Consider the following 16,999-nt stretch of genomic DNA (forward strand, 5'->3'; position numbering starts at 1 on the left):
TACAGTGACCTATCTAGGGCTTGCGTCCACGGTGAAGGGACAGCACTTAATCACCGCTCTGTCAGCATATGTGTGACTTCTCGGTGATGGATCACCCCTTGGCGCCTTATCTTTCCCAGCGCTGGCCGACGTCTCTGCCTGGTTCTGTGTTGAGGTGACCTGGTCCCGTGGCTCGCCAAACCTGCGTAAACACTGGCTGATGGAGGACGGCTGGCATGGGAGGAGGAGATGCTGCACGGCTCATACAATGCATCGAAGCGTCAAGTCTTATTTGTTTTCAATATTCAAACAAAAAATTACGGTGAAGATAAAAACGTAAATAATAGGGGGGTGGGGGGGCAAAAGCGCCTCAGACATTTAAACACATCAGTTATTTTATGACTTTTGTTTGCGTGACCTTCCTTCTGTGACTTGGACAGTGGCGAAAATCTGCTATCAACTTTGGGGGGGACAATTATATGACATTTTCTCAAGAGCAATTTCTGAGGGGGACACCAAAATGACTGCTGTAACACATAGCACATTAAAAAAGCGCCACTGTGTCCATAATCAGCAAAGTGCTTTCATTGCATATTAATAATATTATTGAAATTACATAGTTATGTTTACAGTGATTTGTGAGGGGGACAAATCATATTTTTCTCAGGATGGGGGGGTCGTGTCCCCCCTGTCCCCCCCGGGATTTCCGCCTATGGACTTGGACCTCATCTAGGCAGTGTCATGTCCCGGGGCTGGCCAACCCTTGTTCGTTTTTTGTTTGTCTGTTTTGTGTCAGTTGATCCCTTAGGTTCTCAGTCGCAAGCTCGTTCCCCCCTTTAACCACTCACACCTGTGGCTCATCTTCAATCAACCGACAGTTTATCGTCACCGGTTCCACATCCACTCTTCGCCAGTTCAACGTCCCCAGTCGAATTCTGTCAGTAGCTTGGTTTCTCTGTCTGTTTTCTTTAGACTCGGTTCATACCTCTCCCAGCTCCAGTCCTGTCTCGTCAGTCCAGCATTCCCCCGGACTCTCTGCTACCGATACCATCAGCCCTGCCCTTTCTCCGACTTACAATAAACCGTTAATTTACTCCCGTGGTCTGAGTTTTTCATTTGGGTCTACCTGCCAGCCAGCCATCGTGACAGGCAGTTGCAAGATTAGTATCAAGTGAAACTTTTAAAAGCACAAGATGACAGTAAGGTTTACTATGATTTGTCTAACATTCCAGCTCATCATGATGGCTCATTAAGACTGTTGAAATCTATAGAATATCGTGATGGTTTAAGCAACAATTCATTCAACTCATTTTTTCCTTCAGAATGTTCTTGTTGTTATCATGGCCAGCCTCATTCAGTTGTTCAGAGTTGAAGAGTTGCTGGTCTTCATGTAAATGGAGGAAAGTGTCGAGCTGCCTCTGGTGCGTTTGTTTGTTTGTTCATGGCTGGAGGAGAGAGGTCCCACTACAGACTGCCCTAAAGGACGCCTTCAAGTCAGCGGGACTCAAACAGACTTGACTTTTTAGTTTTTACAGCACACAGCCTATGGCGTTCATGAGGAAATACATTTATGTGTTGTTAGAATAGAAAGCGCCGAATAAATGCACTGCATTCAAGCTGGTTAGTTAGTCAGGATACAGTAAACTGAGGTCACATGTTTTTGTGAGTTTCAAGATTAAACTTGACTATCAGTTGTCTGTCGGCTGTATCAAGTGTTGTTTTCAAAGAGTGACGATGTTTTTCCCGAGCAACAACATGGTCAGAGCAGGACAACAGCTCTTGCATGTAGTGAGGTGTTTAATAAATAACAGCATCAACAACAAGAACAATAACAACAATAACAATAACAACACAACAACAACAACATAAGCTTGAAATCATAATGTATATACACATTTATATATATATATTTTATATTTGACTATATAAATATGACATGCAGTCCTCATAACTTAAAACAACCAGGATCTTTCAGACTGAGGTAGGGTAGGTAGGGTGGGTAGGGTCAAGAATTGGGTGTGAATGAGATTGGAGGGGTGGGGGGGTGAGGGGGTGGATTGAAGCACACAAGTGAAGGCTGTGGTCACTGTGTGTGTGTGTGTGTGTTTGAGAGTGGCTTGAGTGTGTGTGTTTGGGGAAGGAGGAGATGGTATCGTATTGGCAATCAAGCTGCAGTGGCTCGTTGAAGGGAATGTGTGTTGGTTAGGGGGGGGGTGAGACCACACGGGTTAGGGTGGGTGTGGTAGTCGGGGCGGAGGGGGGGCACTACCTGGCTTCAGTCAGTGCCTCCAGTACTTGCGGCTGAGCACGCAGACGCACGCAGCGTTGATGCGGATCAGACGCCACGCCGTCCGGTTGCGGAAGATGGTGAGCGCGCGGACGTACGTGTGCGTGTTGGTGCAGTAGGAGTTCCAATGGCGGCTGTCGATGCCACGGCAACCCGACTTGGAGCCTCCCCCCGCCTTGGCTCCCCGTCCCCCGCCCTGGCCCCTCCCCCCAGCGGCGGCGGGGGGCCCGCCAAGCGTGGACGCGGTCCGGCAGGTGGTCTCAAAGAAGAACTGTTTCATGACCTCGTTGCCGATCTTGATGCTGGGCAGGACTATCACCTCTTGGTCTTGGATGTCTGTGGCACGCGTCAAGTTGCCCAACCACACGTTGATGCTGTCGCAGACTGAGAACTCTCCCCGGCTTTCATTGTACTTTTTCTGTTTCCCCGCCTGCCGCCTCACCCGGGCCCCCCTTGGCCCCCCCGTGCCGCCTCCCGCCTCCTCCCCCTCCCAGACGCCGTGCGAGGGGGCCGTGTCGCTGAAGACCACGCGCGGTGAGGAGCGGTAGCGCCGCTTGCTGAAGAGTTTAGGGTCCACCTCAGGGATGGAGGAGTCTAATGGGGTGTCAAGGTCAGGGTGTCCCAGTGATGAGCTCCTGTCCTGGGCCGGCGAGGCAGAGGTCCTGTGGGTCTTCCTGCCCCTCTGGTGGCTGCTTTTCTTGTCCTGTAGGGCGTGGCGCTCTGAGAGGCGGTCCCCAGCTGCTGTCTGCTGCTGTCCTGATCTGTGATTGGCCGCCCCGGGACCTAGGGCCCCTCCTCCTTCCATGTTCAGTACAGCCTGGACGCCAATCAGGAGGAGCAGGACCAGTGGCGACGACCTCATGGGCACACGTCCTGCCACGCACACACACACACATAAAAGTTAGTCAATTTAGTGTCCACAGCACACGATACACCACTGAACAAAATCTACCCAATCCCGATGGAGCTGTGTGTTTACCTGTGGAATGTGTCCAGTTGAAGTGTGAGGCTCGCTGACCTCTAGAGACAGATTCCACTGCAGGCCGAACCTCTCGTGTCTGCCATCTGGACACCCTAAACCACAGCTCTGAAAAACACACACACACACACAAGCAATGTTAAGTACTTCTCTTTCTCTCATTCACACACACACACTCACCACTCACACACCCTACGTTTACTGTACTGACCTGCAAACACACACACACTTGGCACTTAAGCGTCTCCTAAGCCACAGTTAAGGCCACTTAGTCTGTGCCTGTAAAGTGAAGATGGCGCAGGCCTGTACTGTGGAAGCTTTCCAGAACATGCTTTGTGAAGGCTGTGGAGAGGAATGTCTGGGTGAATGTGAGTGGACAAACCTGGACAGGAATGCAGCCGGGAATAGCTCCCCTGTCTGCTGCCCGATCCAGGAAAATATAAACCCTCTAGAACAATCTTTTTGTATGGAGTAGAACAGAGCAGGGTAAACCAAATAGGTGGTCTGTTTTTTCCACAGTCAAATGCAAGTGCTTGCATCCCATAATAAAAAAAAATGTACGGTAGCTACTTTTATTACCATGGAACATTGATACTTTCAAGATATAGATCTTTTTTGTTTTTTGTTTTTGGTTTAAGATGTTTTTGAATTGCACTTCACCTTCTAGCCTTTCTAAAATCTGTCTCCTAGACTCTTGGTGCTGTCACATCATTTCAAGATTAGATTGGATGGTTTAGACATTCTTGCCCTACCTGTCACCCATACTGCTCCAGACCCTGCCTGATGGACAAACAGTTTACCATCACCGCAACCTCCCCACACACACGCACACACCCACCCCCACACACACACACACACCCACACACACACACACACACACACACTCACTGTGTTTAACTCTCTGCCACCCGTCAAAATGTGCGGTATTTCACACCTCATCATACCTCAGACGTATTCTGAACACACACCTTAGTACATAAGCAGCACATACAGCTAAGTTTAAAAGGCGTGTGTCAGCTGTTATAGAGGTTATATAGAGGTAAAAATATGTTTTTACCCTTTCTTGTTGTTTGCAATGTCAAAACGTAACGTGCCTTGTGCTGTACATGCCGACAGGTTGCTGTGTAAAACAGGGGGACGTCTGTGTGTGTTAATAACAAAGTGAGAGTGCCTGTCTGTGCTGGTTCAACTGGGATGCACGTCCCATTCTCCTCAGGTTCCATTCTCCTCAGGTATATACAGTACATTACGATTTACACCCTGACCAGTAGAGGGCAGTCTCGCCTGCATCTGATGTCCAACAGACAACAGTTACGACAAAGACAAGAAGAGTAGCCTGGGAACCAGACCAGTCTGCGATCTCATGGTTTATTTGCTCTGGCAGGTAAGTCTGGCCAACTTCCGATGCAAACAGATTTCCTTCCAACATAAAAAGTGCTGGGCCAATCACAACCGTTTATCTGACATGGGGATGGTTTACAGTAATATGATGGCTGTACCATTGAAGCATTATCATAAACAACCAAGGTAACGTTTTGTTGCTGTGATTGGTTGTATATGTGCAATTCGATTTCACTTGAATCCAGAGGCATTTAACGGGGGCAGTCATGCTGCTCGTCAATGTCGCTTCCTCCTGATCTTTCCCTTTACTGCTACTCAAAGTAGGGTCCTCTGACTCGCAAATGTGCTAACTTTGATGGCACGCGTGGGTGGTCATTCTACTGAGGGGTAAGTTGAACCAGTTCAACTCAGTTTACACTGAGAAGTTCCAGACCCATTTGGGAATTGGTTTGGCGATGCCTGGCTACAAGAAGAGAGCACCTTGGCTTTAGTGATATTTCCAGGTGTCGAGACACAAAACAGCTGGCTAAGAAAACTCGTCAGGCAGCTTTTTGCCACAGGAGCATGCAGACTTGGTTAGATTATGGACCTGTTTCAACCCTTTAATCATGCACCTACCACACCATCTGCATGTCAAGATCAAAACCTCAATGTCTTTGTAGTTTTAATTTGTATAGTTTGTCTTTTCATGTTGAGTTTTTTTTCATGACTTTGTTCCGAATGTTTCAATCAAGACATATAATTAAAACCAAATTAATTATGGGCGTTTCAACAAATTATGGGAATGGGAGTCAAAATAAAGTAGAGACCAACATGGGAATTATACCAGGTGCACAATTTTTTGGGGGATCATTTTGAAAAGCCCTTGGTTAGCATTGGTCATCTGTGTGATTAAGAATCATTACATTGTTGTTGTTGTTGAAGTGTCTATCTAAGCACATCTCAACCCTGGCTGCAGTGTCTTCCGGATCCAAACATCCTCAGGGTCAGTGTCCCAATAGTATGCACATGGAACCCACAGACACTCCAGAACACAAACATGAGAAACTGATCCAAACACACAGTTAGTAGATTGATGTTCAATATAGAAGGGAGGGGGGCGTACTAGCATGGCCCATGGTGAGCTCTGAGCATTACAATGCTGAAAATGTGGGTCTTGTTGTAAATGCCCAAGGGAGCCAGCGATAATATGGCACCATGGGAGCTCCAGGGTCAGCTAGCTTTGGAGAGAATCACCGACTCCCAGGATTAGACTGACTCTTTGGATTGCTAAAAACACTTGTGCACGCATAACAACACACCAATAATTTTAACATCCGCACACACACACAAACACACACGAGTGAAGTTGTTTTGTGAGGTTTGGCCATGGTCCCTGCTCTGTGTGTTTTCGACTGATTCTTCCTATTCATCCTGCTTTATCAGCACTGGCTTCCATTGTACACAAGCTGTCCTGGAAATCTGAATATTTCATACATTTACTGGCTGCTGATAAGTCTTAAACAGGAAGGGCAACATTAAATGATCAAGGATATCACACAGGGACACAATCTCTACGTGGATGGAACAGAGTCTCAAGTGATGTTGCAATACTACAACATCCTGCGTTTGACACAATGGCATTTTATGGTACAGACTACCTAGTTTGTCTCACACACTCCCCCTTTATATACAGTCCACACACACATGCATGTCCCTCGCACACACACTGCTCCACTTCTCTCACACACTCACTAACTCATACACTCACTCACTCATGCATGCATGCACTCACTCACCAACTCACACAACAACTAACTCATTCACACACACACTCACTCACCAACCTACAGACACTCACTCACAAACAAACACACACACATACACAAATACATGCACACATTCAGTACAGCAAATGTATTTTTGGTCTTTTGCACAATGTACAAAAACTGTCATTCACAGACGTGTTTATTGTTTGAAGCTTTCCTCCCAAAGGTCTTTCAAAGTACCCCTAAATGTTTTGGATAAATATCTGCTCTTTAAGTTATTCTACCATGGATCCATGTTCAGACATCCCAACCTGCAGAGACTCAGTTCCAGGAGGTGCTCCCGGAACTTCCGGGAGACTTGGGATGTCTGCATGTTTAGTAAAAAAAGTCTGTCAAGAAATGCCTGTCAGTGACTTGTCTTTGATGTCGAGTAGCCTCTCACTATCCCCAAACGCTAACTTTCAACATTGAGTGAATTGGGTATGACAGATTTTCAATCAAATCAATTTTTGTCAAGTTTGTATTTAAATACAGTATCAAGCACCAAATGTCTAGCATGCAGCCTATGTTAAAAAATACAGTATCAAGTCCTTCTTTATAGTAAACATGTATGTACTAGTAACCATGTAAAATGTAGTTTAGTCTAACACTGGCAGTTGGTCAATTCCAAATAATCCTGTCTGTGTGTCTGTCTGCCTGTCTCTCTGAAGTGGGATATACATTGGTCATGAATAACGAGGCCTTGTTAAAAGATCTGTCTGAGCCCGCCAGCAGGTCTCTCAGCCAAGCACACACACCCTCTCAAGGTGCTGACAGTGTGGGAGGAGATTATGAAGGGGTGCCAAAGAGTGATGGTGTCCTTATCAGCACAGCGAGGGATGTGGGGATGAAGCCAGGTAAACAGATTATCCGTGTCTCTCGTCAGCTCAGCAAGTTAGTGATCCCTCTTCTTTGATCTGGTGGAAATAATGATATTCCAGGGATGCGCATAACACAAAACTGGTTCTCGTGTTTGCGGTCTCGCTCTCTTACTCTCTCTGGCTGGCTGGCTCTCGCTCACTCGCTTTCTCCTTCTCAGATACACACGGACAAGCCCTCTCCCATGCGGACTGCCTTATATGTTTGGCACTCAGCTAGTCATGTAGTCCCATTCCAATCAGCTCCAGAGGCTGAAGATCTTGCTCAAACGAAATACTTTTGGAAAGTAAAACGATTTAGCGATTCACTGCAGAAGTCTTCCAAATGGTACAGCTGTGGTTATTTGTATGGTCCCCTTTGCATTATCCTTTTCAAATGAAGCCCCACTTCTTCATGTAACCTGTTAATATTTTTTGGTTTTGTTTCCACCATAGCCAGCCTGCCTGAACCCTGTTGTGGAAGAAATTGGGATTTCCTGTGTGCTTACATTATTCACTAATCAATAGAACTAGTCATTGGATACTCGTTAGTACGTTCTCATGTAAGCTTGCTATTAATAAGAGTATATTGTGTCTATGTGTCAGGGTTAATAGATGTTCAGAGTCAGGAGAAAGTACTGGCTAAACGTTCCTTGTTATGACTACAAGGAGAGCTCCAACTATGAACTCTCTAGTCTGAGAGTTGTCATGTGTTGGGAGCAGTGAATCTCTTTCTCTGAGACTGTTGAAACGTCATTACTGCCTGACTGTCAAAATCTATGTTTACATTCTTGTGCCCTATAAAAGATGGTCCTGCAGCTTTCAGAGCGGAGAGAGACATGATTGAGACCTAAGCCTGGTGTCGTGTTGTCATTTTAATGTCAGGGGTCTGGTTTTCTCTCCCAATCTGCAGATTGATAATACTTATTTAAATCCAGAACTCAACTGAACTTAGTCACTCCGTTTATGAAGAGACGGACAAAACACTTTCTTCATCACTGTCAACAGCGGAAACGTGACAGAAGGTAGCAGCAGAGGGTGGTTTTAATGGAGGAGAAAGCATCTTTATTCAGCTGACCTTCAGACATGAGGCATAGCTGTAACTGGTATCATCCATCCATCATTAAATGGTATCTTACTGTATCTTGTATTGTACTGGGTCTTCCAGCAGGACAATAACCCCAAACACACTTAAAAAAGCATTCAAGAAAACATCCTGATGTCTGATGTGGGGCTGATGTCTGTAATATTAACAGTAGAATAAAGAATTGTGGAGACCAAGAACTAACACAATTTTCAGTGAAAACAACTCTGGAGAAAAAAAGTGCAACAGTGCCAATAAAACATTTGCTACTACTAGATAACACAATCTGTTCTTTTTATATTACCTCAACCAAATGTTCTCATGTAAATGATGTCATGTGACCCTGCCTGAGGAAGAAAAGAAGCGCACCACTTGGAATATACGAGCCTAGCAGACCGAAGTGTACAGCAAGTAGCTGGAGGTTTTCCGTTCTTTACCCGTAAACTGTAACGTAAGAAGCAGAGATGAAACAAGTTCATGTTGGCCTGTGCTTTTGCCACCCTACTCCCATTTGAAAATCATTCACTGGGAAAGAGAACATGCACCTGTTGTACGTCAGGGACACCAGAGAAAGAGAAACACAGACGCGAGGAGTCAGACCGAGCGCATGTAAAAGCACTTGACTTTTACTGACGATGATAAACGACGCCACTGTGGAACAAAAGAACCTCGTTACTAACGAACCGAGTCTAGTTGAAGCATGTCAATGTTGCTCGTTCAGTTGATGTTCAGGACCACATTTTAGCATGTTTATCTAGGATGTTAATTCGATGAATAATTAGATTTTAAATCACAAAACCGTGCTATATTTGGCAGCCATTCTTTTGAGCAAACAATGTCAGAGCCATTTCTTGTATTTGAACAGGAACAGAGCAGGGAAAGGATGTGCACACAATTGGATGTACAGGTACGCACACGCAGACACACGTACACTCACTTCTGCTCAAACCTGAGGTATTCGACTCTGGTTGCCATTGGCAGTGTGTCTCACACAACTAGTTCTATGAATGTATACAATAGGTGACAGATCGCTCTTTTTTGACTAATACCAGCTCACTTGTTAACACCTCCCATCGCCAGTTTCCATGGGAATATTATTGGAACGGGGAGGTCGAGGTGGGGTGAAGTGGAGGGACTGGGCCCTGGAGAAAACCTACTGATATTCTTCGCTTGGGTTGTTTATCTCATCCACTTTTTCAATCTTACTCTCCTTTTTTCCATCAGTCTCTCTTTCGGTCACTTTCTGTTCCTTATAGTGAGTGTCAGTTTGTCTGTAATCAACACTGCTCCAGAATGTCTAACCCTCTCTCTCCCCCTCTTTGTCTCTCTGGCTCTACCTCTCCCCTTTCTCTGAGAAGCCCCAGACTTCCCTTTGACCACCGAAGCTGATTCATTGGTCTCCTGCTGGATAAAGGTACCATCCTGGATACAAACAGTCCACTGAGAGGGGGTGTGTGTGTGTGTCTAACATGGATTGCGGATTCCGGGCCAAGTCTGTGTGTGTTTGAGCGTCCAGGCCAGGTGCATAGATGTGGATCCCCAGGGGGTGATCCCTCCCTGTCAGAGTCCGTTCAGGTTTTGGACAATTACACAATCATTTCTTGATCGGATGTGTCAACACACGAGACCCCCATCTTCACAGACCAGATTCTGATTTGCAATGACTTGGCAGTCGTCAATGTGTGCGTGTGTGCCTGTGTCTTCATGTGTGTGTCTGTGTGTGTGTCTGTGTGTGTGTGTATGACGAAGAGACAGCAGGAGACCAGGTGTACAAGTTGGGGATTGTTCTTTTTGCCAATATCCATGCAATGGTCTGCAAACTATCCTCCACGGTGGCTTCACAGCTTCTAACTCCAAAAATAAAACATTCTCCCTGATCAACTTTTCAGCTAAATAGTTCTGTATTTAAGTAATGACCTGGGAGGAGATGGGGGCTGAGTGCAGCAACGTAGTGAGTCTTAATTAAATACACACACCCACTTCCTACCACATGAATTATGCTTAACCCTTATCTTCGGGTCATTCTGACCCATCAGTCATTGTGACCCACTGTCGTATTGCGACAACTTTACCGTATACAAAAACAAAGTGAAGCATTTTCTTTTAACCGTGGGGCTGTCTCAGAAGAAAATTATATTTATTTGTTTTTGTATTGGGTAAAATTGGGTAAACACAACGATGGTTCGTTGTGAACCTTTGGGTCGTGTGACCCGAAGACAGCACAAGGGTTAAAGGATATGAAAGCATCTTGGAACCACTCAACAATAGTTTAGGCATTGTATTACATTTAATAAATGAAAACTATCCTGAATATGTTGACAAGATGGGGACTTTGAATCTTGATCTATGGGCATTTTCCATGTTATCTTCAAAGAAAACATGACAACCACAGAAAATCCTCAGTGTTCCAGAGACTTTCTAAAATGTTCTGCTGCATCTTGACAAAAATGCTTATTTTACTGACTACAAAGCAATGTTTGAGGAAATCCATTGTGTTGCAATGAGGATGAACAAGCATTCACCATATTAGATCTAATCCTTATGCTGATGAACAGGATCCAAAGCAAACAATATCTTAGCTGGGAACAAGTTCCAAAGCTAATCACGGTTCAAAGTAAGGATGTCTGGGAAACTGGGAATACAACCAGAAACAGAAACTTCTTTGTGTTTTCTTCTTGTGGTTTTATACTGTTTCTACCACTTAAATGTTTTCAACATTCATTCAAATTTTTGGCCTAAATGTGGGCATTAAGATTTCTGTGGAACAGAAAATCCTGATGGAATAGCAGAGGGTCAGAAAAGAGACAAAGACAGAGATCTGGAGATACAGAAACACAGAAGATAGTGTGAACAACAGTCAAGTAAAATAAATACAAATATACATTTACTGGATTGACCACATTTGGTTTGTGTGTAATTGACAAGCTTGTTTTTCATTGAAGCAGAGCATGTTGAAACAACTGTCATCCAAATGTTCAAAAGCCTACAAAGAAATGTTTATTCATCTCAATCAAGTGTTGTATTTCTGTTTATCAATTTGATGGTAAAAAAAAAGGTAGCTCCCAATCCCAGAATGTTAAAGGAGATTAATATGAAAATGGCTCAAAATAATATGTACATGCACTTCATAGGGCCCTTAAACTTGGTAACTTGTAAACAAAACCTAAAAATGTTTTATGTGTGGATTATCCAGGCCAAAATACGGTGAAAAGTGATATCCATAATTGTAACATTATTATTTAATTTTTTAAGACAGGTTTATGTAAACCCATTTGTTTCCTTTCCTGTATTGTTCCTTTGCAGTTGGACTGTGTCCACTTAACTCTCCTTTCCTCTGCTGCCGGGCTCTGTTGACTTCAGTCTGATAGGTTTCCTAGACTCTGCTCTCTGTGAACCCATGACTCCAGGTCCCAGGTGCCCTGCTGTCCTGAGGAAAGCCCAGATTCAGGGGACCATTCCTCCTGCCTCTGACTTGCCTGGTTTGACGTTTTCCAGCTCTGACTCCAGCCTGCGTCCTCTGACCTACCCCAGCCTCAGCCTCAGCCCTACCCCAGCCTCAGTCCTAACCCAGCCTCAGTCCTACCCCAGCCTCAGCCCTACCCCAGCCTCAGTCTTACCCCTACCCCAGCCTCAGCCCTACCCCAGCCTCAGCCCTACCCCAGCCTCAGTCCTACCCGAGCCTCAGCCCTACCCCAGCCTCAGTCTTACCCCTACCCCAGCCTCAGTCCTACCCCAGCCTCAGCCCTACCAAAGCCCCAGTCTCAGCCCTACCTCAGCCTTACCACATAAGAGCTACCCCACCCTTGCCCTCCTCTAGTCTGCAGGACAAACTCCCGTGGGAGTCCAGGGCCTTGAATTCAGGATGAACACATCTAACATGTTTTCCAGAGTCCCAGAATCTTTATGGCCTTGACATTCAACAATCTTCTCATGACAAGCGCTTACGGTTTCTGGCATGGCTTTGGCAATAACTCCCTTCGTCTGGTGAGAATCTACCGTCCCACTGTGGGACAGATAACAGCGGATAGGACAGGGCTGCCGGATGGAATGTCTGGAGGATGAGTAAGGGATGAAGGGAGGCAGAAGGACTCCTAGGAGGAATGGATGCAGAATGTAGAAATGTTGAGGAAAGGACGAAGTGAGTGATGGCTGAAACGGGAGGGAGAGAAAAGACAAGCAGAGGGGAACAGTGAAAGAAAAGACCGAGCTGCTGACTCGACTGCTCGCCCGTCTGGCGATGGAGGCAGTGATGAAAGGGAAGCCAAGGGGTATAACCAGAGAGCTACCGTAGCCAGTTTCCATCCCGGTGTGAAGCCTCTCGATGTGTTTACCAGTGTCTCGTCCCTGTGCTGTGCTGTGCAGCTCGCCGCCACAACAAGTAGGCCCACAGCTGCACTAGCTCATGTTGCAAGGGGGAAATCCTCTTGGCACACTGTGTACTCTCACCTCTAATGATATCCCACTAATCCTCCAGGCTTTTTGAACTGGCCCATCTCAAAGCCAGAAGTACTTGTCAGAGTGACATTCTGTACATACGCAAGCAGCGCATTCAGCTTTATGCAAACCGGGAAGCGCACATGCTCGATGTTATGCTTGATTAATATCTTTAGTACCATTGTCAAATGGGCTGAAATGTAATAGGTTATTTATTTACAGTAAAAAATAACTGTATAGTATAGTTATAAACAACATGGAGGTAATTCTATGAGGATATAAGACAGCAAATACAAAAAGGTTCTACGACAACTTTTGATAAAAACGACAAACCCAAGTGCTTCATTCAATAGTTTAAGCTAAATCTACCAGTCATTTTCTAACTTTGGGGATTCGGGCCTTGACACAATATTGGCTCAAAGTATTGTTCCAAAAATGGAGAGATGCCTACAAGCTTGAGATCACTGGAACAGGAAGTGATATGTGAATGATTAGATGATTACTATCTCTGAGTCGCATGATTTTGGTCATGATGCATCATACAGTTATGTGTCACACATCAGATGCATGCAGCCTTGGATAAATAACCACTAGGAACTAAGATTGTTTTTCTAGGATGAAAGATGCACCATGACTCATCATATTGAAATTAATATTCTTTAGACATTATTAAAGGAATTTAAGTGAGAAAGAATGGCAAAAGTATTACACTGTAATGTCTAAAGCCTTAGATAACCCATAACCATATATTAAACTTATAACCCCTCAACCAGTCCAGTACAATGTTACCCTGGGACATGGAATGCAAACTTGTCAACACATTGTCGGCTTCTGTGTGGTCTCTCAACACGACAACAGTTGTGGGGATTTGGAGAGGAGCTTGTAACTTTGGCCAGTATTTTTGGCATAATGATTCAACTCATCCCTGGTCTTTCTCCCTGTCTGTCCTCCTCTCTTGCCCTCTCTCATTCGTTCTCTCTGGAATATTTTGTTTTTATTTCTTTCTTTCTTTTTGTCCCCCTTTCTGTCTCATTTTCTAGATCTTTTCTGCTGACCCGCCCCTGTCCCCCTCACCCTTCCTCTTTCTCCCCCCGTTTTCTGTCATCCCTCTGCCTGCCCTCCCTCGCTCCATTTCATGGATGTCAAACACCTGTCTACTGTGCACGAAGACCTCCCAGACCCTCAGTGTGCTTGCTGGCCATTAACGTAGTTAAGACTGTGTGTGTGTGTCTGTGTGTCTGTGTGTGTCTGTGTGCCTGTGTGTCTGTGTGTCTGTGTGTGTCTGTGTGTGTCTGTGTCTGTGTGTGTGTCTGTGTGTGTGTCTGCATGTTCGTGTGCAGCCTGCAGTGTGTGCCAGAGCCAAACCATAAAACATGGTTGTATGAAACCATAACAGACTAGATGTATGAGTATTTACCATCGTTTAGATGCACAGTCTTTACACAGAGCGCAGCTGTTAGCGTAACTGAGAGAAATGGCTTCTTGCAGGTTTTCTCCCAAACCTCCGATGACACACCATCCATTCTCACCGGGGGTTTTTTTCTTATTTTTTCTTGGGGAGGTCTATGGTCTGGCTTTCAAACCTAGTTAACCATCCTGACCTCACAAGCAGTCTCCGCTACTTCACAGATAAGCCTGATCTCTCTCGTATAGAGAGTTACCTTGTGGTTAACATTGTGTTATCTATTATTTTGATTTGGGTCTAGATAACATTTTGGCATTGCATATTTGAAAGCGTGGCCCTATAGTGTCCATGGTACAGTTTAATATAGCACAGTACAGGAGCACCATGTGTCACACTGAGAAGTCAAATGACTAGGGAGATCCTTTGAAGCTTAGAGGAAAGCCATACAGTACAGTTGTTACTCAAGTGCATTGCTGTATTGGAGCAGCTTGGCTCAAAAAGGCATGAGGAATTGCATGAAAGCTTCTTTTTGCCCAAGATTCATTTTACAGGGTGAACTTTGTCAAAACATCCGCCAGGGGTACTCTCAGAGTAGATATTGTGTAAGCCTAGCTTACCCGCACTGGTTATTCGGAGTCACAGTTCACAGTCAGACCATAAACAAGGAATACTGATTCCATTGGCTATTATTACTTAATTCTGCATAATTTGATCGTTTGTGCCCTGGCCTGTGTTCCCAATGCTGTTCAATTTATTACTTTTGGTGAAAATTGTGCCTGAAAAACATGTTGTTAGTCTATTTATTGTTGGAATTCATAACACATTAAAGAAAGTGAAGCAAACGCCAAACGCCAAATTAACATTCTAAAGTGCTGCTTTCGCTTTTCCAAGGTTTCAACAAACTCAAACATCAATTGAAATCTGCATCTACTGTATTGTGTTCCATAAAGTAATTACCTTGGCGCTGTGTGCAGGGCAACTTGAGCCTGATAGAACAAATTTAATGTGTTTGTTTTGTTGAGCCCCGCCTTGATCCAAGTTTTCTAAATATGCTGTCTTTATTACATTAAATAAAACTAGTGTAGTGCCCATGGTATATATTTCAGGCTCTGGTTGATAGTTATTCTAGTGAAAGCCAGGGTAGGTAATGTTGTTGAGAAGCACTTTTTGTCATATTTGCAACTTCACATCCTGATAGCAACCAATAATTCTAAAGGTCTTAAATCAAAATTAAATCAATCCGATATCTGTGGGTGTCACAGGACTGTAATAAACACGACCAATCATTAAGGTCAGACTGGCACTAATGATTGGACGCCATTCGGACAGAATACAATGATTGGACTTTGTACTTGTCTATAATAGCTAATGAACATAATTGTCTAGCTAGCCAGCAGCCCGTAACTTCCAATGTTGTCAACTCCCACACAGAGATTTGATTTCATGCTCGCAGAGCATGCCTTTGCATATGCGAATGCACTATCAGAGGAAAGCTGGAATTAATTACTTATTTTATGTTGTACTCCATGTAACATCAGACCATGTACATTTAATATATAATATATGTAATGGCAGATTTTCTTGCAATTTCCACCACAATATCGAAATGTAATTAAACTAATGTCTCGTATTTCAATAAAAACCTAAAATATCGAATTAATTAACAGACTTTATCCAAAAGCGCAACTTTCAACTTGAAAACCATTTGGGTTAGGATGGAATTATCTGTTTATTACTATTACTTGGTCGATGCTACACTATCTCCAGGCCACCGAGTCAGCTGTGTTTTAACCATAATGACTGTTGTCCCGATGTCCACTCAAACGCAAATCAATGTGTAGCCACTGGATGTAACTGTAAGTAGTGAACACCAATAGTGAGCAAAATCATAGCTCAGTTCACGTCACGGCCCAGGTTACGGTCTGGAAACCAACATTACCATTCTAACAGTCTACCTCCCCCTGTAGACTGACGTTTGTAGCTACACCCGTCATGCATTGCATCCTTTGTCAAAGTGAGAACCGTCAAATGAAGTAAGAAACGTCTGTAATGCAGAATGGATTCCCCCCCATCTCCATTGTATGGCCATGTGGTGAGGTGTGAGGAGGTGTGGTGAGGTGTGGTGAGGTGTGGTGAGGTGTGAGGAGGTGTGGTGAGGTGTGAGGAGGTGTGAGGAGGTTTTTTGAGGTGTGGTGAGGTGTGAGGAGGTGTGAGGAGGTGTGAGGAGGTGTTTTGAGGTGTGGTGAGGTGTGAGGAGGTGTGAGGAGGTGTGAGGAGGTGTTTTGAGGTGTGAGGAGGTGTGAGGAGGTGTGAGGAGGTGTGAGGAGGTGTGGTGAGGTGTGGTGAGGTGTGAGGAGGTGTGAGGAGGTGTGATGAGGTGTGAGGAGGTGTTTTGAGGTGTGAGGAGGTGTGGTGAGGTGTGGTGAGGTGTGGTGAGGTGTGAGGAGGTGTGAGGAGGTGTGGTGAGGTGTGGTGAGGTGTGAGGAGGTGTGAGGAGGTGTGATGAGGTGTGAGGAGGTGTTTTGAGGTGTGAGGAGGTGTGGTGAGGTGTGGTGAGGTGTGAGGAGGTGTGAGGAGGTGTGAGGAGGTGTGAGGATATGTGAGGAGTTGTGAGGAGCACACTGGGACTGGATGGTGACAAGAATGACTGGTGGTTCACTTCTGATGTGGTCGAAGGAGATTATTTTACACACACGTCACACATATACATTCTTAAATATATATACATATAGGATATATACAACAGGATGGACAGTATAAATAGTATACACATTAGAGCAAACAATTTTGTTAAGGAGGTGTGTTTTCCGTTAGTGTGGGTGATTTGACAGTGTGTGGGCACCTGA

At 44.8% G+C, this 16,999-nt stretch overlaps 1 protein-coding gene across 1 annotated transcript in view; it reads right to left on the reverse strand.

The window, feature by feature from the left end:
* Window positions 1-1,758: 1,758 nt before the first annotated feature.
* Window positions 1,759-16,999, reverse strand: part of LOC134018214 (neurotrophin-7-like) — a 19,715-nt gene continuing 4,474 nt past the window's right edge. The window contains exons 2-3 of the mRNA XM_062458094.1: window positions 3,246-3,353; window positions 1,759-3,139 (exon numbers count right to left, since the gene is read on the reverse strand). Coding sequence (XP_062314078.1) covers window positions 2,259-3,128 — 870 coding nt within the window. The 5' untranslated portion in view covers window positions 3,129-3,139; window positions 3,246-3,353 and the 3' untranslated portion in view covers window positions 1,759-2,258. The remainder of the gene's footprint in view (window positions 3,140-3,245; window positions 3,354-16,999) is intronic.

Source organism: Osmerus eperlanus, chromosome 4, assembly GCF_963692335.1.
Source record: "Osmerus eperlanus chromosome 4, fOsmEpe2.1, whole genome shotgun sequence".
Taxonomy (NCBI): Eukaryota; Metazoa; Chordata; class Actinopteri; order Osmeriformes; family Osmeridae; genus Osmerus; species Osmerus eperlanus.